The 21,024-nt window shown below is 41.8% G+C and overlaps 1 protein-coding gene across 1 annotated transcript in view; it reads left to right on the forward strand.

Annotated features, from left to right (window-relative positions):
• The window catches only part of epha6 (eph receptor A6), a 475,249-nt gene that overhangs the window by 426,562 nt on the left and 27,663 nt on the right, over positions 1-21,024 (forward strand). The window contains exons 9-11 of the mRNA XM_067992840.1: positions 1,822-2,007; positions 10,283-10,344; positions 12,195-12,404. Of these exons, the coding sequence (XP_067848941.1) occupies positions 1,822-2,007; positions 10,283-10,344; positions 12,195-12,404 (458 nt within the window). The remainder of the gene's footprint in view (positions 1-1,821; positions 2,008-10,282; positions 10,345-12,194; positions 12,405-21,024) is intronic.

Raw genomic sequence — 21,024 nt, forward strand, 5'->3', positions numbered from 1 at the left:
CTAACATTTCAGTTCACGAGAAATATCAGAAAATAGGTATCAAGATGTGATTTAATCTTAATGTGGACGTGCTTGCTATACTCATGCACATACAATTCTGAAGACTAGTCATGAACTTTTGCAATTCATTACCGAACCCTTCATTATTCTGTTTTGTTTCTATTTTGGCGGGGGGGGGGGGGGGGGGGGGGGGGGTGGAAGGGAGAACTTTTCATCATTGTCAAGGTAAAGGATGTTGGCACTGGAGAAATACTTTTTTATTTTGAGCACCCGGTGGCAACACTAAACATGCCAAGCCAAAAACATAGACAAATGCAGAATAAAGCTCCTTCTATTCTCCCATAACAACACACCATATCCCCAGTCTTGGAAGGGCACCACATACTGAATCAGTGTCAATTTGCCAATTCCTACACCACCTATCCTCGTGGCCTTTAGTAGTGAGTTTTCCAAATTAGTGCTATAGGTCCACGTTCACCAAGAACCAGGTTAAGAATTCCCAAATGCAATTTGTATATAATCAGCAGCAAGTTTCAGCTGGATTTGATCTCAAATCCTTGAGGTGGAAAGACATTGCGCTAACTCACTCCACCATGAATTATTTTACTTAATATGGGGTCAGTATTTCAAGTTTGCACTCCCAGCAGCCAAGGCTCTGCATTGGGACCGAGCATTTGAAAACTTACTCTATTTACATCTGCAAGCTTTTTTTTCCCTACTTGTCTAGTTCCTCAAAAATATCCTGTGGCAGGTGAGTTCATAACATTGATCAGACAGCAAATAATAAAGAATAAGATTGGTGCTCATGTCACAGGGTGTCCAAGATCCTTTAATCCAGTCCACGAAGCCACTTCCGGTTCATTTCTTGCTTGTACACAAATCTGGTTTTGACTTTGATTCTTCAAGTGGCCCAGGCCTAGAGGACTATAAAAGGCTGCTCCCGGATTGGGCGATTTGACCAATCATGGAGCAGCTCTTTCACACCAATCAAGAGTCAGACTTCACCAGTCCTCCAGGCATTGAAATTATAAACAGCTGAAGTTTCCATTTTTTCAAGATTTCGGAGTAGGAGGAGGGGGAAGGATTGCATTTTTTTTGCGAATGGGGATTGTATTTGGGGTTGTCACTTTTATGTTTATGAGGAATCTTGAATTTTCTATTAGGGAGTGTCACATTTTTGTGTCTGTGGGCTTGCATTTCTGGCTAATCATAAGTAGTCAATGTGCTGGTTTTGACACACGTCTGGTCTCCAGCTCCAAAAGTTTGGACACCCTGCAATGCCACAGTAAATAGTAATTGAACAGTGAAATCCTATTAAGTGCAATGATTCAGGGTGGACAAAAATAATTTTAATTAATAGTTATCAGCTGTGTGCATCAGTAAGAATGTGTTTAATAACTGTCCACAGATTCTCTACTTCAGTTAAACTTCCTGCAAACACAGAATATATAGACAGGGACAGCGAGTCACTAACGATCTTTCATAAGCAGAAAAAAAGCTGCAACCACAGGCACAAGTGAGTTTTGACATAAGTGGGTTCTTGCAGTGAGCTAAGACATTCACTATATTATGGATATAGTCAGGAAATGTAACCCTGGAGCTAAATGTGGTTAGACCATCTTATTATTCAGCTCAGCTCTATTGGTAGAGTACAGCGTGAAGATTACATCAACCCAATAAAACAGTTAACCAATTCCCATTGAATATTTTAGATATGCTGATTAAAATTAAATGACCATGTTAGATTACTTGCACTAGATTATTTTGCATTTATTCTAAGTAACTTGCCGCGTCACTTGTTCTACTGATCTGCATTTTTAGGGGAGTTTGGAGAGGTCTGCAGTGGTCGGCTAAAGACACCCGGAAAAAGGGAGATTCCTGTGGCTATTAAGACCCTAAAAGGAGGTTACATGGATAGACAACGACGGGATTTCCTCAGAGAAGCAAGCATCATGGGCCAGTTTGACCACCCTAACATCGTTCGTTTGGAGGGAGTCGTCACAAAAAGTATTATACTTTTCTTAAGTTCATGTGCGTTTATCCAAACTTTTACAGGTTGAAATGTGACAGTATAATGATATGTAACTATGCATAACTATTGGGTTTAATGTACAAATATTGGGCTGAGGGAATTATTGCACCATAAAGTTAATGCTTTTAGCCCAAATATTCTCTGACCCAAAGTATCTGTGGTCCACTCCTGTAGGGAAGTCCTGAGCTATTTTCAGTTATTTGTTAGTTAGTTCGGTCAACACAGTTAACTAGAGTTAATTCAAAGTAAATCAGTATTGTGTGAATGAATGTTAGCCACTTTTATTTTGTATACACAAAGTTGAAGCAAACATAAAGTTACATTTGGAAATATTTCACACATCTGAAATGATGGTCAGAATCTGAAGTCAGAATTCCTGTCGTTTGAGATTAAACTGGAAACATACAGATTTATTTTTACTGAATTGTATATGTTCTTATATCTTAATAAAACAGAAAACATTTCCATAAGAGAAATTATCACCCATCTATGGGTATATAAATCATCATTTGTCCTGTTAAAAATTCCATATTTAAATGGTGTTCATGGTATGTTGTTTGGTGTGCATGTATGTCTGTTACATACGCAACAATTTTAAAACTGTATGAAACTATTTTTATTCCATGATTGCCAGAAGGCATTCAATGAGTTGAATTTGTGCTATGGAATATTAGTAACATACACAAGGGGGTAGAAATTGGTATGAGTTGCACCTATTTTTCGGGTGTAAAATGGGCACAACGCTGACCAATTCAGCAGTGGGGCAGCCTGCGCCCAATCTGAGCAGATTTTCGGCCCACTGTTAATTTGTCGGACTCATATTTTAAGCGCCCCAGGCAGCTGCCTAAAGTACGTGTTAGTCCTCTTTCATATATGTCAATTAGGGGGTCTAATGCCTGTTAAAGGACCCCTCTGCAAAATTTGTTTCTGCTGAGCGGGGCAGGTGTCAGGCCTGCTCTGCTCAGAATTAATCAGCGGCCACACACTGAAGGTAAGTAAACCTTCCTGTGGAGGCAGGACCACCAGGAGTGCTCCCCTGACTCCACATTCATCGTGATCGCGACAGGCGCCGGCAGTTTGCGCATAAAATGCTAATGAGCCCCTAAACCCAATTTTGGGCTGGTTTCAGGCCTCTTAGTTCGGGCCCAGATGAAGTTCTATCCCAATAACGCATTCATTCTAAATTCTCTGTCCTCTATTTTGATATCCATTGGGTGAACATCTTTGTTAAAATATCAGACTAACCCAGTCTCATATATGTACATTAGTGATAATAGCACAGCACTATTTCAACCCACGAGAGAAATGGTGTACCCCTCTAGTATTGTCTATTTGTTGTAAGCGGAGCTTGACCACAAATATATTAGCATAGAATAACTCTGGTCATTAATTAATGGACAATTAACTAAAATATTAACTCATTTTTCCAGGTTAAACTATAACAACTAATTTATTGCTCTAGACTGCATTAGGCTCAATCACTGGCTAAGATGCAGTTGGATGCAAGGATCTGTCGCCATTGACTCCACCAAAACATTTTAAAATTCTTGGGCTTTGAAATTCCTTTTTGTTTACATGAAAATAAGGCAATCTGGGTGGGGTGAGGGGGTGAAGAATTTAGAATGAGGCCAGTTTCCACCAGATCGTCACCTCTTTCTGGCCGTAATGCAAGATTCTGACAGGAGTGGGGATGGCAGCCATTTCTTGTGCCCTCTCCTCTCCATCTTAATATTCATTGTAAGAGGTGGAACTGGAGGGACAACATCACCCACGACACATCCTGTAGTTCTGCTTCCTCTGCCCCTAATGCAAAGTATGCTTGCATGACGCAGGTATACTCGCACAATATGGTCCTGATAGAACTGGGGCCCACAATGATGGTTTCTCCACCATAAGGAGGATATCAAGTTTTTTTTTGAAGGTCTGTGTTTTTCTGAAGGTGACTTGAAACTGCCATGTAGGACTACTGCCAAATCCATAATTTTTTTTAAGATGCTTCTGGCACCGGCCACAACAACCTCACCCCTCCCTAACAGAACAGCAAAGGTGAATGCCCAAGAAGTGCTTTAAGGGTTGGGCAATTGTTCCCTTTATGTTAATGACCCCATCCCTGGGATTTGGGACAGCCTTAACGCTGGGACTGACTGTCTGGCAGAAGTTTTGCCGTGCTGCACTTTCGGCCGCACAGTGGTCCTCGTGGATATTTGGGTTTTCTGTCTTCAGCTTTTTTTGATGTTTTATTTTAACCTCTTATTTGCTGTTCTACCTTTGTTCTAAAGTCAGTATTGGTTCTTTGTCAGTGTTCTGTTTCACTTCCAGATTTCTCCTTCATGTTTTCTGATCCTCTTACTTTACCTTCAGGCCATTACTCTCTCTTCTCTGACACTTCTGAACACCTTTTAAGATGGTTCTTGCTTCTCCCTACTGCTCTGTTATAGCTTGAAGCTACTCCCTTGCTTTTCTACACAGCAGATGTGCCAACTAAAATGGCTGTGCCCTTGAGATATCAGGATTCAGCAAGCGACACCAGTGGCATCATTATTCATTGACAAAATCGTGCCAACGATTTGCCATTTTGAAGATGACGAGTCTTTAAAATGGTAAAACAGTGTTGGACGTGGAGTAATAATTCTATTTTCTCATTAATTGAGATGATACTTATAGTGACATATGTTTTGTGCTTTCTAATTTGTAGCAAAGTATTGCTATTTTTGGAATAAAATTGTGAGCAATTAAGATCGAGCGGCACAGATACTGGGTCTGAATTTGATAGTCCCGACACACAGGGCGAGGCTAGAACCCCGTGGATCAGAAACTTGTTTTTTTTTGTACTCAAGTCATGAGCAAAACAAGGGAACAACACGTTCCCTTCCAGATAAAAAAGGGATTGTTAGCAATGTGCCAACTCTAAGCTAGAAGCCAACATGAGCATTTTGAGATTTTCTGAGAAGTGACATTGATATATCGTGTACATCAGCCATTCATATGCATTAATCTGGTTTATTTTCTTGTCTAGTTCTGGCACTGGATGCAGTGGGTTCGTCCAGAATTACGACAAGCCAAACCATTAAACCAAACAACGCCTGCTCATTAACGCATGTCAAAGTAGGGGCTAATTAACATCACTTGTCCTTTTGTTAACAAAATGAATTAAACATATTAACAAATCATTGAAATGCCTTTGAAAATCCTTAATTTAAGATTCAATGCCAATTGGGTATCTGCCTGTTTTTCCCATTTCTCCTACTTAGCCAGCACTTAAGCTCCAGTAATAGTTATTGTCATTTATTGATGACACTATGGTGCTGATTTTCCTCTGCTTTGTGCTCAGGTTTTGCTTATTTCCTATGCACAAGGCAGAGAAAAAAAGAGGTGGAGACCCGGATTCCCACTGCCTTTGCACTTCAATTGCACTGCCAAGGGTTTCCCGGGGGAGAGGGTCATGGAACGTTTGCACTTTGAGCAGGTTCAAATGCTAATAAGGCAAGGGTGACATCACCTCACAACCTGCCTCATTTTCCTGAATCGCTGTTAGGCGGAGGTCCAAATGCAATCGCACTCACAGCAAGTGGGCCCTACAGCTTGTACCCAGTCCTCCTCAGATTGGATACTCTGAGAAGGGACAGGAGACAAACACCTGGAGGTGCCCTTTTTTATTTATTGCTGTCAGACAGCAGCCAGAATGCTTGAAGTTGTCAGCCATTACCCCTGCCGTAGGCCTCTCAGGCCTGCAGTGGTACAATTTCCTCCCCCTCCCCCAATTTTGGGTGCAAACTCTTCCAATGCCTGTACCTCTGCTAGGGGAGAATTGGAGCCATGAAAATGACCTAAACCTGCGAATACTGGGAGATTCAGGCTCCATTCGGCAGAGTGCAATCCGGGTGCCTCCTGCCCGTTTTGCACTCAGGTCGGGGAGGGGGGAGGGGTGAGGGGGGAGGGAAGGAAATTGGCTTGTTTGATCTTTCACGTAATGGTGCAATCTTGATCAGTGTTACATTACTCAGGCATTAAAAAATATTTTGATAGTATTCTGCAGTTTCAATTAAACTGTGGTGACTATTTCCAATTGAGTTTTTGTTTGAACAGTGCTGTCTTGTTATAAAAAATTACAAATGTCAGCAGAACTATAAGTTTCAGTCAATTACAATGTTTTAAAATGTACATCGCCGAGCAATTCATTACCTGCCCCCTCAACACACCAAAAAGCAGCTCATTATTCTGCATTTATTGCTGTCAGCTGCTGTTATTCAAACTCTTCTCAATTTGTTCACAGTTTCAAAAGCTGCTAATTTAATCTTGTCTGATTTTTTTTTTGCACACACTTCACATATAACTTGTGAATCGAGCTGTTTCAACATCTCATTGAGACAAAGAGGAAAACACCTCCAACTTATCGGACACAATTAAAGATGGCAACTCAGGATGAAAACAGAAAATGGGACTGGAAGAATATCATTGCTCTGAGATGGCAGTCATTAAGATGTACCACTGACTTTTTGATCTGCATATAGGTTTATTTCAAAACATTTAAAGTGCAATCAGGCAATTTTCCAACTTGCAATAACTTTCTGTCAACTTGACTAATCTGGCTGTTGTACTTGGGAGGTATTAACATGAGTTTGCAAATTCTGGTACAGACTTAACAATCAATGAATCTATTAAACTAATGGATTAAATATGTTAATTTAGGCATTTTTGGGGGATGGGGTAAATTCAATTAACTTTAGTAATGTTGCAAATTCTATATCGTTCCATTATACCTTACTGGAATTATAAATCACATAGAACAGGTCTTAACCCACAGCAGCAGCCTAAAGTCGTTATCAGTAAAGTTTGTCAAAATGTGTCAGTTAGAATGTATATGGAAGTATCATGCAGTAATATGAAGAATTTTGCATATATCAATATGGACAACAATAATTCCCTCCTCCTCCCTCCAAAAACTATAGAAAGCCTTTGCTACAGTACAAAGCAATGACCACATTTTCTTTGCTTTGCCCATTTTCTCCACTTCTTTCGTCCCCTCTTTTCCTCACCTGAATGATGCTGGGGTATGGATAGCAAGGGCACTCTGACAACTTTAGTCAAGTGGCTATGCTTCATGTGTGAATATAACTGAATTAATAGCATGTAATGAGGGTTGAACACCATTACGGCGTTGACCTTTGAAACTTTCTCTATTCTAATCCTTTATTTGTCTGGGCCTGTTTTTGGGCCGAGACTCAGTGCTCCAGAGGCAGTGCGCGCGTCCGAAGCAAGAGCCCCGAGGATCAATAAAAACTAGTTCTCGGGCCTGATCTGAATAATTAGGGCGAGCTGCCGGCCATGAGACGTCAATTTCAGGTCACCTCGCCAGCAGCGGCCCTCAGGTATGTCCTGGGAAGGGGGGTTGGAGTGGCTGTGGGAGGTGGTGGGGCCGATCGTGACTCCTGTGGAGTTGGGGGAGCACTCCTGCTCCACCTGGCTCCACAGGAAAGTGGTTATTAAAAAAACAAAATTTTTAAAACTTACCTTTGGTTGGCGGCCACGGGGGTCACTGAAGAATCCTGATCAGGGCAGGCCCAACGCGTGACCCACTCATCAGTCACAAATTTCCGAAAGGGTCCTTTAATAGGCATTAGGCCCCTAATTTACATATTCAAAGGGCCTAAAGCCTGTCTTAGGCGTCTACCTAATGACAGTGCATTTTCATTGCTCAATCTCTCTGCAGCCTTCTAACATGGTAATTCACACCATCCTCCTCCCAATGCCTTTCCTCCATTTTCCAGCTCCGTGAGACTGTCCTTGCCTGGTTCCACACTTATCCATCCAATTGTGGCCGGACCATTTCCAGTAAAGACTCCTCTTCCCACCCCCGACACCATTGCCTCAACACTCCCCTAACAATCCATTATTTAGCCCTTCCTCTTCCTCATCTACCTTGATAGGTAGATCTACCATATCATCCACAAACAAGAACCAGCATCCACATGTAAACCAATGACACGAGCTGAACCAGGGGCCAGCAGAGGAAGGGAGTTTGGCTCAAGTAATCCAGCAGGGCAATTTTGATGGTGTTCAATGCAGATTGCTCCTGCAATTTGCTATGAAACCTGAAGACAGAGAAGCAGCTGGGGCATTGGAGGCGGCAGCCAAGGTGGGACAGATTTGTAAATCAGAGTTGACAGCTGGAGTAGTTCAGAACACAGATGGGCAATGACCCAAGGCATGAGCAGATCTAGGAAAGGGGCTAGAGGGCAGAATAGTCAGCAGAGTAATGGTTCGCAAACAGAAGCTGGGGAGTACCATCCAGAGTGAGACGAGCCAGTGTTCATTGAAGTCCTGGCAGCAGAGATTTGCAAATCTCCAGGGGCAGTCAGGTGTGAGGTCCTCAGGTGTAAGTGGAGGTTAGGCAACGAGGTCAGGAGGGCAGCAGGGTGACAGACTTAAAATAACAGCTGAAGTTAAGCTGAGCTGTGCTCCTTTGGAGGCAGAGGGCTGCGATCAATGCAGAAGAGAAACCGTGCGTGGGGGGGGAGGGGGGGCACGGTGAGGATGGGAGGGAGGTGAAAGGGGGATACCTGTGGCTGGTTACAGATAGAGCTCCAGAGCAGAAGAGCTCAATAGGTGCAGCCATCATGTGTTTCGCAGCACTAACTTCCTCAGCCTGACAGCATTGCTTCTTCATTGGAGTCTTCCTTATCTCTGGAGACAAGTACCATGCTAGTTCCCAGGTTTCACTGATTAGGATATTTATAGAGAGAAATCGAAGCCCTGACAGCTGTTTAATAACATAAGCAAGAACTGAAAGATGAAAGTTAGAAGCACCCTACCCTAAGGGATAATATGTCTGTTCAAATTTAACATCATTTGTAATGACTTTATTTTCAACTACTGTGTCCCAGATAAGGCTCCAAAAATCCCTTGCTGTAAAAGAAAATTTAGCAGTTCAAGCCTATTTACTATTTTTATATTTGTGTACTTATTGATGTTTGCATCTCAAAAGAATTAAAAAGTGTAGATTTTTTTTACAATTTATTTATCTGGGTCATGTTGCTCTACCAACCAGCTTTTCAAATAACCTTTGTTTTGTGGACATCTGCTGATGAGAAGCTGGTATACATGGACTATTTCATGGAAACAACACTGCTAAGTTAGAGAAGGGAATTCGAAACCTGGGATAACACAACAGATTTATCTGACATCAGGAGTGATTTGTCAATTACTGTCAATCCCATTAATAATTGAGGCATGCAAGGCACTGACTAAAATCTTAGCCTTTTCTAACAGATAAGTGATGGCTGTGAATTCTAAAAAAGTATAGTTCTATTTAAAGAATTATGCATATTTTTACATAAAAAAGCATGAGTGCATTCTCAAGAATTCAACTGCAGCATTTCCACAGCAACCTGTTAAATATTACATATACTTAAGTTTTCGGTTGCGGTTTGAATACAAATTGACAGAGGAACATTTACATTATGTTTAGTATGAGAGTAGAAAAATGCTTCCGGTTGTCACCCTTCAGATTTTTGCAAATCACATCTAGAGGAGTTGTGTATTGTCACATCCTGTAAACATAAATTTCTTGTTACATGCATTCTGTCTGATTATCCCTGTCCCCAGTGCATGGTTGGGAAGGGGCAGAAATGGACAGACCTCTCACTCATTTGCAGTGAGACTAATGTTAAAATGTGACCTATTGGCTCTGAAAATCCATGCTCTCCCACGGTAACTCCAGCAGAACTGCCTGCGCTGGGTTTCTGCCATTTCTGAGATTTTCCAGCGTACCTTGTAAGGCGTGGAACCTCGAAGCTGTGAGTTTCCCGTTCTCCTGCTCATTCAGGACTGACCATGTGTGGAGGTCAGTACACTGACTGAGATGAACATACCAGCCTCCAGATGGGCAGAAGTGGGCCCCACCTAGGGGGATCGGGCCAGACAACTTTATTAAAAAAATGTCATAGCTGACCCCCTTACACAGGGGCCTAGAGAGACATGACTGGGGTCTGGGGAGGGGGACTGGGCAGTGTGCCTGCAGTTGTGCTTGTGCCTCCCTGCTGCAAATACCACTCAGTCATTATTAATATTCAAACTTTTGGCTACGTATCACATTCTCTGATAATAAAAACAGATATTTGATAAGTAAATCTGTTTGCAATTCCGTCTGCTTTTTTGGCATGTTAACTCTCACTCCTAGATGATGTCTCTGGACTCATGGAAAATGTGCTTTATGTAACGTTCTGATTGTTTCCTTTGCTGCATCCACAGGTAGACCAGTGATGATAGTGGTAGAATATATGGAAAATGGATCCCTGGACTCATTTCTGAGGGTGAGGCAACCAACAAGCTAAAGAACAGCATAATGATAATTTATGAACAATTTCTGTACTAAGACCAGACCTGGAATTATTTGTTGTAAATAAATTTTAAAATGGATTTTTACATAGTGCCAATTGCACAATAGTGGTTTTTCGCAAGATATTCAACTGACTTTTTATTATTGCAAGTCATAACAAAAGAAGATATGACTTCCAAATGCAATTATTATGGCATTGTGGCTGTAAGTAGTATAGTTAATGGACTATAGGGAACTGGTATTCAAATAAACACATTAATTTAATACTTTCACATACATATGAGTATAAATACAGCCATAGGTGAAATGTGCCTTAAAGGACATTCTTGCCTGATGTATTGTGTGTAATATTACAAATCCATATTGCCAGCAGGGAGTCTCGCCATCAGCAGCTCCGACTTGTAACATTAACCCCACTGTCTCACAAGACAATCTATCCTCTTCGTAAATGGAGGAGTCTGTTTCTTATCGTGTCTTGCACAGTAAGTTTTATAATTATAACTTTTAATAAAATCTAAGATTAAAAGCACAAAAATTGCATCTAAACTATTTGCCCTGCTGCAGATTCATAGGGCAAGTTTACAAGTCTGAACTGCTGATAGTGCACATCGTTCATCCACAGTACAAATCAGAGGCTGCACACTGCCCATAATTTTCCAATCATTCATTTTAATGGTCAAAAAAATCATAAGGACTGCATGCCCAAATTTCCTATTGCACTCCCAGTGACAAGGCTCCCTGCCAGCAATATGGACATAAAAATACCATCATAAAGTCTGACGTGAAGTACTTTCACTGTGACTTTGTGAAGACCTGAGCCTTAGTAAAAATTCCCATTGAGGTAATAATGTCCCTAGAAATTGTGACAGGCAGCGTTAGAGGGTGGGGGAGAGGAAGGGAAAGGTAGGGAAGAGGAGAGAAATGGTGCACAGCGGGGATTGGGAGAGTGGAGCGGGGGGAATGTGGGGAGCAACAGTCTCAGCATAAGGTGGAGGGAAGGCTGGAAAAGATTTTGAGAGGGGGGTGGGAAACAATGTTTGCAAGGACAAGTCCAGGAAATAGTCTTTGCGGGGCCAGGTCCATAGGAACATAGGAACAGGAATAGGCAAGTCATCTTCTAGAGCCTGTTCTGCCATTGAATTAAATCATGGCTGAAACTTACTTCAAGTTCAATTACCTGCCTTTTCTCCATATCCCTAGATACCCTTATCTAACAAAAATCTATCCATCTCAGAATATTTAATATTCAAACATTTTTAATAATAGGAAGACCATTATTAAAAATATTTGAATAGCATCAATCATTTGGAATTATAATAAAGTGGAGACCCCTTATCAATTCCAATTTGGCAGCCATATTTGTTATACTGTTCACCAAACTAATTGAACAGTGTAGAGCGAATTTAAAATGCAGTTTAAAAAAAATCAAACAAAATGAAACACTAGGTATGTAGAAATAGGAAATAAATTAGAATCAAAAAGAGACACCTTTAGCAAAATAGGCAAAAAAGGCTCAAACATTCATGGCATTAAATGTGCTAAAGATATGAAGTATACTACAAAAATGAGTTGAGCTGTTTTAATGTTAGAATTCAAAAACATTAAGTGGATTATGGAAAAGAATCATGTGATCAAGCATGGTAGTTAAAAGCAAACCATTATATACAGTTTGTTACAGCAATGATTTTTTTAAATTATTGGCCAATGTAAGAAGGAATAGGGTGGTATTATTTTGCATATGGATTCATGGAGAGAATGTACCTGTCCTGTAGTAAAATGAGTTATTTGTATTTGAAAGATCTTTCAAATTTTTATATTGTGCAGAAACACGATGGACATTTCACAGTCATCCAACTAGTGGGCATGCTTCGTGGGATAGCATCTGGCATGAAATACCTGTCTGATATGGGCTATGTACATCGAGACTTGGCAGCTCGCAATATCCTTGTCAATAGTAACCTCGTCTGTAAAGTGTCAGACTTTGGACTTTCTAGAGTCCTTGAAGATGATCCTGAAGCTGCGTATACAACAACTGTAAGTCAGACATCATTATTAAGGAATTGACGTGCAGCATTAGCCTAATGATCATTCATTGACTGTGTTTGGATAAACACAGTTGGAATGGTAAATTATTATAGTTCCATGTATTAAACCAAAGATTTTTTTTAAATGTGGCATAATGCCACTGAATCCTACACCCAAAATATGTTTGGATGTACAAAAACTTTCATCTCCATGTTGTTGCTGATAGTTCAAATTAACTTTTTACCATTATGCGGAAATCTCCAGGAATATGTTTAAAATAAGATGTTACACATGTAATCATGGACAACAAACACCAGTGCAATAGTCTCCAGCTCAGTTAATCTTTGGAGTATGTCCAATTCAATAGATCTGCCACCAATTCTGGACACACATGGCTGTACTCTTTTTCTGTGCGATACAACATCTGTATATTTGTTCCATGCTCTGCCATTCACAGTAATTGTGATGAATTGCCCTCCTCTGAAGTTTGTCATAGACTGGAACACCAGGCAGAGACTGATCACCAACATCAAGCGCAGAGAATAGGGACATTTACAATTGCATCAGCCAGGATCTGACAGATAATGGTTCTGCAGACTCTGCTACCTCAGGGCAAAAACTAGCACTTCACTTAATGCAAATTACATTAACAGGAATCAATACAATATAAAAATATAAATAATGCCCTCCAGATGCCCATCCGATGGATTGACTGCTGCAACTTAGTCACATTTGTGTTATGGATCTAATTTTGAGAAACCAGGTCACTTGTGCATCTGTTGGCTGGTGAATAGGGCTTAGCCAGAAGGGCCAATAAAATTGGGCGAAGTTATGGGGGGTTCAATTGGATAACCCCTGAAAACGGGTGCGGCGATCACGGTACCTGATTAACCCGCGCCCATTTGTTGCGATGCAGGCACCACGTTACATTCGTAGGGCATTGCACCAGCAGGGGGCCCCAGTATCGCCAGTCGCTCGTGCTTCTTAAAGGCAGCCTAAAGGGGGAGGCGCATTGTGACTGCAAGAATTGGTGGGAGTCATTTCAAAACTGAATCTGTGCTGTGATACTTTGAAGAATGACTGCTCCTGGGAGACAGCGTGCACCAAGGTTCTCTGATGATGCATTGGAGGCCTTAGTGCAAGAGGTGGAGAGAAGGGGGCAGGAGGCCCTCCAGACATATGCTCAAGAGGCAGTGGGAGGAGGTAAATGCCAGGAGCATAGCTCCAAGAACATGGATTCAGTACAGGAAGAAGGTCAATGATTTAACACGAGTTGTCAAGGTGAGTGAATTCAAGTTTCAAGTGGCATATCCTACCAACGGCACCACTAGGGTCATCCATTGCTCAATGCACTACACCCCTATCATCCACCTACCAACAATCTCCTTCAATCAGTATTCAACTAATCAAATTCATATGCTTTATCTCATCCTCACACACTTAGCACTGTTGCAAGCCTCACACTCACAAATCACAGTTAACAGACACTGATAGCTATTCAACCATGACAGCTACTTCACCTAAACATCTTGCAGGACATTCACTGACACACTTCCCTCTTTCTTGCAGGAGAAGGTGGCACACAACAGGAGGAAGCAAGTGGCAGTGGCTCCATGGTACACAAGCCAGCTATCCTCTCTCAGGATGACAGCATTCCTGCTCCCACCCCTGCCACTCCGCCAGTGCCCTTGCTTTTGTTTGTCAGCCAGCCAGCCCATTCCCTGTAGAGTATTGAAACTTTATCCAAGTATAGGAATCCTCCAAAAACACACACAAATGCACCAGCACCCAGAAGAAATAATGCAGCAACTAACCTGTAACTCCTGCATGATCCCTTTAAATACCACTGGTGGGGGGTCCTTCATGCCCTTTAAATCATGTTCAGCTGTGCGAGGTTAAGACAGCGCGTTGGATGGAGTGCAGAGTTCCAAAATAGCAGCAATGCCTTCAAATCAGGTTGCACACTGATTCGAGTCATTTTCTCTCTACTCTACATACTGCCAGCGGTCATCAGGCACACACGCAAACCCCTTTATCAAAATGCCGTCCTGCGCATTTCCCGTCAGAAGTGTGTGCGCGCATCTCGGACCCCATTTTCGAGGCTTAGTTGTCTGCGTAGCGCCTAAAAACCGGGTGCTACACAGCCCAATTTCACCTCCATGGAGTTTTGCAGAATGGCCACTTATCTTAATAATAGAGTTAGATTCCCGACCTGAGGGTGAGAAATGTTAACCTTGTCCTCAACTGATACTATTTTGCTTTTTTTTGCCTCAATCATTTGTCAGCACAGCTCATTGTTACAGTGTGATCTTGGGAGAAGGAAAAATCCACTGGGATGAGTCCCACACAAAGTAACTTCATTCATCACTTGGAATTCTGTCCCCCATCTCAAGTGCAGAGTAAATGATTAATGCTGAATCAAGATTATTGGGGAAGCATTATGCAGTACGTAATCTGCGCAAAGGTGCCCCAGTACACATTCTTTGAGGCTTTCTGCATCCCTCCATAATCAACAAAGATGTATAGTTGTGTCTGACTGCACCCTGTTTTATCACCTAAAGTAACCAAGGAGGTTAAATTCACTGTAGACACTGGATACTTTGGTTTCCTCTTAAACATAAAAAGCCACTTCAAATATGCGGCACGTACACCATGCATGGTGCAGCACATTTAAAAAAATTAATTCTTGGGAATTCTAGCAAGGCCAGCATTCATTGCCCATCCCTATCTCTGAGAAGTCTGTAATGGTAGATTAACACTGCAGTCTATGTACCAGAAATTAGGGTTCTAGATGTAGGAGTCAAACACTTACAATTTATTAAGGGTTAAAGGAACATACTCTCAGACAATACCCTGGAACACACAGCGATACTTTTCTGTAGAAGGTTATAGTTGTTGAGCTCAACTTTCTAAATCAAACGTCAAACAGAACTTCCAATTCTCCTCCATCTCTAAAGCTACCCACAAAAAACTTGATTTGCTCCTTAGTGCCCAACACCTCTTATCCCCTCAATGGCTTTTAACTCTGTATGAGGCGCCAGTCCATTCAAAGTTTGAGTAATGCTCCCATATCCATGAAGACTAACATCTCTCTCACATCCCTCGACTGGATACAAGAAAAAGTTTGCCATCTGATAGGCAATCTCTTTCTCTCCCTTCATTACAGTCTTTCTCGACTCTACTGTTTCAAGACAACTATGGTCAATGCTCTTCTGAACTTTCCTATTTTTACTCCTCAGTTGAACGGTGGAGACAAAATTGTGGTTATTCAACCAATGCACTGCAAGAGGTTAATGAATGTATATGATAATCATCAGATTTAAATACCCCTCCTCTTCACTATATCCTCATTGTGTTGAAATCAAGACCTCATCAACAATCTCCTACTCTAACTCAATCCTTCCCAGGTCCTCAAAACTGTGGAATTTATTATTTGCCTTAGTTTTTTCCTTCCGCCTACAATCTCCAGGCTTTTCTTCACTTAATCACTACTTCCTGATGTACGTCTTTTACTCTTATCAACCTTGCTGGTGTCCTGATCTACAAATCGTGGCACTTCACCTTGGTTTCCTGATTTTAAAAAACTTTTTGTGATTATGTGTGATTTTTTGTCTTCTCTGCTTGTATTATTACTCTTTGTACTTTTACCTCTCAGTTCAATTAAAAGTAATTTGTAGCTGTCTGTTCAGATCTCAAGAGTCTAAAACAAATTTCAAAGAAAGAAATCTCAAGCCTTTCTAAATCTTCTGCTCAGATTCTGCCATCTGTGTAGCTTTCCTCTGGAAAAGTATACCAACCTGTTTGTCCTCTAACTCCTCATAGTGTGTTCTTCCAACTTGTCTTCTGATGTCTTGCTTCCACCACAGAATCTTATTGCTTTGCAAATTAATGTTTTATCTTTGTACAAATTTTAATTGCCTTCCCAGAATTATCTCAGCTGTAATATTACTTGCACTGAAGTACTTCTATTTGTCTAGAGAGAATGTTATTTCAGCTTTTTTCTAAAGCTGCATTTACACTACAGATATAGGGTCGGTGCAAAGAGGTTTTGCCTCACACTAATGCTAAAGTTGTAGGAGTCATTTTCTGAATACATGCTGATGACGAGAAACCTTGCTCGGTGCTACGCGCACTCAGAAGATTTGGACTATAATGTAAATTTATAGTGACGGTCCAACCTGATTCTAGAAACCTGTGGAGTGAGATGCCCTGGGAGTCTCACTCCACATCGCTCTGGAGTCGGGTAAGGCCCTCACTTGAGATTTACTCTATTGCAACACAATAGTTTTAGTGTAAATGCAGCCTGGATGAACTAAAAATTCCTTCATTTTTGCTCAGCTCTGAGTGAACGAAGCTGAGTTCCCAACTACTACATTTTTCTTTTCTAAGCATTTTTTCAGACTTTCTTTCCATCAGGAGGCCTGAAAGGCTTCTACCAATTGGAATGTAATCGAAGCCAGTTCCCAAAAGTGCTTGGTAACATTGAAGCCAAATGTACAGTACCATGCTGTCAACTTTACAAAAAATGTTACTTTGGCATTGAGACTATCTCACTAGCCGTGGACATAACTGCAAAATAACTCCAGCCAGCGTGCTTTTGAAACTTAAAACTATAGGGAGAAAAATTGGATAAGGGCCGTTTTTGGGCGTAAGTAGCAATGCGCTGTTAACCTGTGCCCAATGACCCCTGCGCAGGCAGGACGCAGGTTTCCGCCGGCCTGAATACTAACCAGCAATCAGTGTTCCGTTCCGGGCCTTGCTAGTGGAATCAATGCAATTTGCACTTTCCACCAGCAGAGGGAGCCCAATCTCTTAAAGGAAGGATGTTTCTTAGAAATCTCTTAAAGGTAGCTGGTACCTGTTATTTGCTGAAAATAATAGTCTACTGTCTGAATGGAGATCAGACATCGCACATGTAAAACAGAGATGCAGGTCCCATCCCTATGTTTAAACACTGATGAGTTATGTTAAAATAATGAATAAAGGTTGCACACTACTAAATCCCACATCCTCCAATCTGCACGCCAGACCTCACCAATCAGCTGATCTCAGTTGGTACCAGGTCTGTGAAAGTGCATGCACCAAGGTTCTCTGCTGATGCACTACAGATCTTGGTGCAAGTGGTGGACAGAAGGAGGGACATCCTATATCCGCGGGGTGGGGGAGGGGTGCAAGAGGCCCTCCAGACATATACCCAAAAGGCAGTGGGAGGCAGTGGCGGACGAAGTCAATGCCAGGCACAAAACATCATGAGCATGGATGCCGTGCAGGAAGAAGTTCAAAGCTTTGACATGAGTGGTCAAGGTGAGTGAGGTCAACTGTCAAATGGCATCTCCTACCAACTGCACCATGCACTACACCCCCCATCCCCCACATATCAACAAACTCTTTCCATCAGTACTCAACTCTTCCAACCAGATGCTTCCTCTCACCCTTACACATTACCACTGTTGCAAGTCACCCAACCACAACTCACAGGCCACACACACTGGTAGCTATTCAACCATGGCAGGCACATCACCCAGACACACATCCCACTTTCTTGCAGGAGAAGGTGACGCATATCAGGAGGCAGCAAGTGGCAGTGGCATTTAGCCCCTCGAGCCTGTTCCACTATTCAGTGAGATCGTAGTGGACCTGTAACCTAACTCCATATATCCATCTTAGCCCTATATCCCTTAATACCCTTGGTTCACAGAAAGCTATCAATCTCAGATTTAGCATTCATAAGTGAGCTAGCATCAACTGCCATCTGCAGAAGAGCGTTCCAAATGTCTCCCACCCTTTGCTTGTAGAAGCATTTCTGAACTTCACTCCTGCACATCCTGACTCTAAATGTTAGGCTATGTCCCCACGTCCTAGTATTGAAGTCCAGGAGACCTCCAAAAACAGTTACAAATGTCTCGGCAACCAGAAGCAATAATCCAGCCATTAACCTGTAAATCCTGCATGGTCCCTTTAAAAAGCGCCAGTGGGGGGTCCTCCAGGCACTCGAAGACACGTTCGGATGGTCAGGGTTCAGACTGTGCATTGAGTTGAGTGCTAAGTCCCAAAATGGTGTCTATCACTTTAAATCAGCATTGTACACTGATTGAAGCCATTTTCTCCCTACTTTACATGATTCCAGCATTCGTTATCTGTGCCTGCGCTGACTCCTATACCAAGATGGCGTCCAGCGCACGTCGCGCTGGAAATGTGCGTGCGCATCTAAGACGCCATCTTGGATGTCAGAGAGGCCGTCCAGCACCGAAACAACAGGCCCAAAGATTTAGCGCCCATAGTGTCTTTGGATTTTGAATGATAGAAAATAGCTGACTATCCCTTCAGCAATTTTATTTAAACTTTCACCGGCAATCTTATGTCACCGAGCAGAGCTTAATGTGTGCATGCACCAAGCTGTGCTTTCCACAAGTCAGCAGCAATGCAAGAGGACAGTATAGCCATGGCTCCCTACTACCCTTCTTACAAAAGGCATCTGTTATTACTCCAACTGGTTCAGCACAACAGGGTGTTCAAGCCTGGGTCTCATTGATCTCTGCAGTTAAGCAATTTCACCTATTGCCCTTCTATTTATGCAACATAAGGTATCTGCAGTAGCAGACTGTAAATTAAAACAATTGTTCGAAGCTCAATGAAGCACTCTTTATGAATGAAGTGGATATGAGCTTTTAGATACATTAAATAAATATGCATACAACAACCTCCCTTTAAACATAAATAAAAACAAGGAATACATTATGTGATTTTATTTCAAATTTTCAGTATGCACAAATTTTCTCATATCTCTTTACCTTAGATTGTCCAGAAAATAGCACCAATCTCTTTATAATAAGCAAATCATTATATGCTGAAGGTTTTTATAAGTTCTACCCCTATCGATATTCCTTAGCCTGTACAGGTTTTCTCGTGTAGAGCTTTCAACATCTTGCTAAGCTGGAGGAAGCAGCATAACTGCAGTTTACCCTATAGAATATCAGAAGATAAAGGTTCACAAGCTTGACAGGTCCTGGTGACAGAACTGTCTAGTCTTTGGAAACTAAGGCATAGATACGGACCCCATATTTGTTTGTTACTAGACGAGCCTCCCTCCCAGTGGTGCATTGAGATTACAGATCCGTTATTCAAGTGTCTCGCTGTGTAAACCAAACAGATTCATATCTACCACTGGTTGAGTTAAAAATTCTGTTTTTGTTTGTGAACTCTAATGGGCTATGTTGAAATTACAGCAGAAAGTGAAGATGTTCTCAGGATTGCTGGAGTGTTGTTCACAGCCAGTTGGTGTTAAATTGGAAACTTGAACTTGTCAAAATGAAGACCAAGTGCTCTCACACTCAGCCACTTGATTATAAACACCCACCTATTTACAATAGTGGATTCGTGAATGCATTAAACAGCACGCAAAGGAATTTTATACAAACACATTAAGCTGTGCACCACTGGAGGAGGTTATGCTCCTGGGGGGAGATTTTTGTCTCTCGTTTGGCCCATTATTCCAATGTGAATGGGGCGGGAGCAAGTTAAAAATACTAAAGTAAACTTATTGTCAACTTGCCATGCCAGGTGTAGTTTTCGAGTGGGCCTCAATTTAGGCGGCCAGCGTTCTTGTCGGAAACAGGCAACAGCCTCATTATTCCATGCAGATCGGGATTCCATGATGTCTTTAGGACCCTGATGCCATTTTCGTCATCGGTTCTACAGGGTGGGAAACAGCCAAGTCCAGTGTAAGTTAAAGAGATCACTGGAAGCAGACCTGGGCATATTATTAATTTATTGATTTGGCAGTTTTGAGCCTTCAGAATGACCTGAATTGCCCTCTATGCTCCTTCTGCAAAGTACGTAGCCCCCTAAATTATGCCCTCCATCACCACCCCCCCCACTTTCCTCACTGATCTGTTCTGCCCTCCCCTTTAAAGTGCTGCTGCAGGCCCATGCTCAGTGGCTGCCCCACCAAATTTCCTGCCCTTCCAAAACCGTGAGCTCCATGTTAGTGCTCGAATAGTGTGAGCAGCAGGCCAACTACATTTAAATGAGGCCCAACCGTCAACATGGTCAGTCCTCTCACTGACAAATTAGGCGGGCATCACATCTGCTACACCCACTGTCCACTTGATGGATGCCATGGACCAAAATCAACCCTCCACACTGGATGGAAATGGTTGCATATTTAAAAATACTCCATCGCAGTAATGAGCTAACTAGACGTGCTTCCCTGACAAAATGAAAAGCAGTATATTCCATTCCGTCTACTGCTATGTGTGATGAATTTATTTTTCATTCGATTGCTGGCTGGTGCAGCCCAAAGTCAGAGAGGTCTTACTCAAAAGAACCATAATCAGAATCTCTGTATTTCGGACTTCATATTAGGACTTGCTTATTCACTCCCTGAGGCATAAGCAAGTGGGATATGCATAATAAACACCCATAAAGTAAAATAATATTGAAAGCATACATCCAATAAGCCACATATTGCACAACTATAAAAGTATACAGATGCCTCCAATGCTTGGTCTACATCTTTTCAAAATTGTTTACTTTTCTGGAAATTAAAAGATCTTAGGGATGAAATTCCTCCTCTCAGTTTTACCAAAATAGCATTTTGAACTCACGATGACAAAAGGGATTTCATCCC

The sequence above is a fragment of the Heptranchias perlo genome, chromosome 11, assembly GCF_035084215.1.
Source record: "Heptranchias perlo isolate sHepPer1 chromosome 11, sHepPer1.hap1, whole genome shotgun sequence".
NCBI classification, from domain to species: domain Eukaryota; kingdom Metazoa; phylum Chordata; class Chondrichthyes; order Hexanchiformes; family Hexanchidae; genus Heptranchias; species Heptranchias perlo.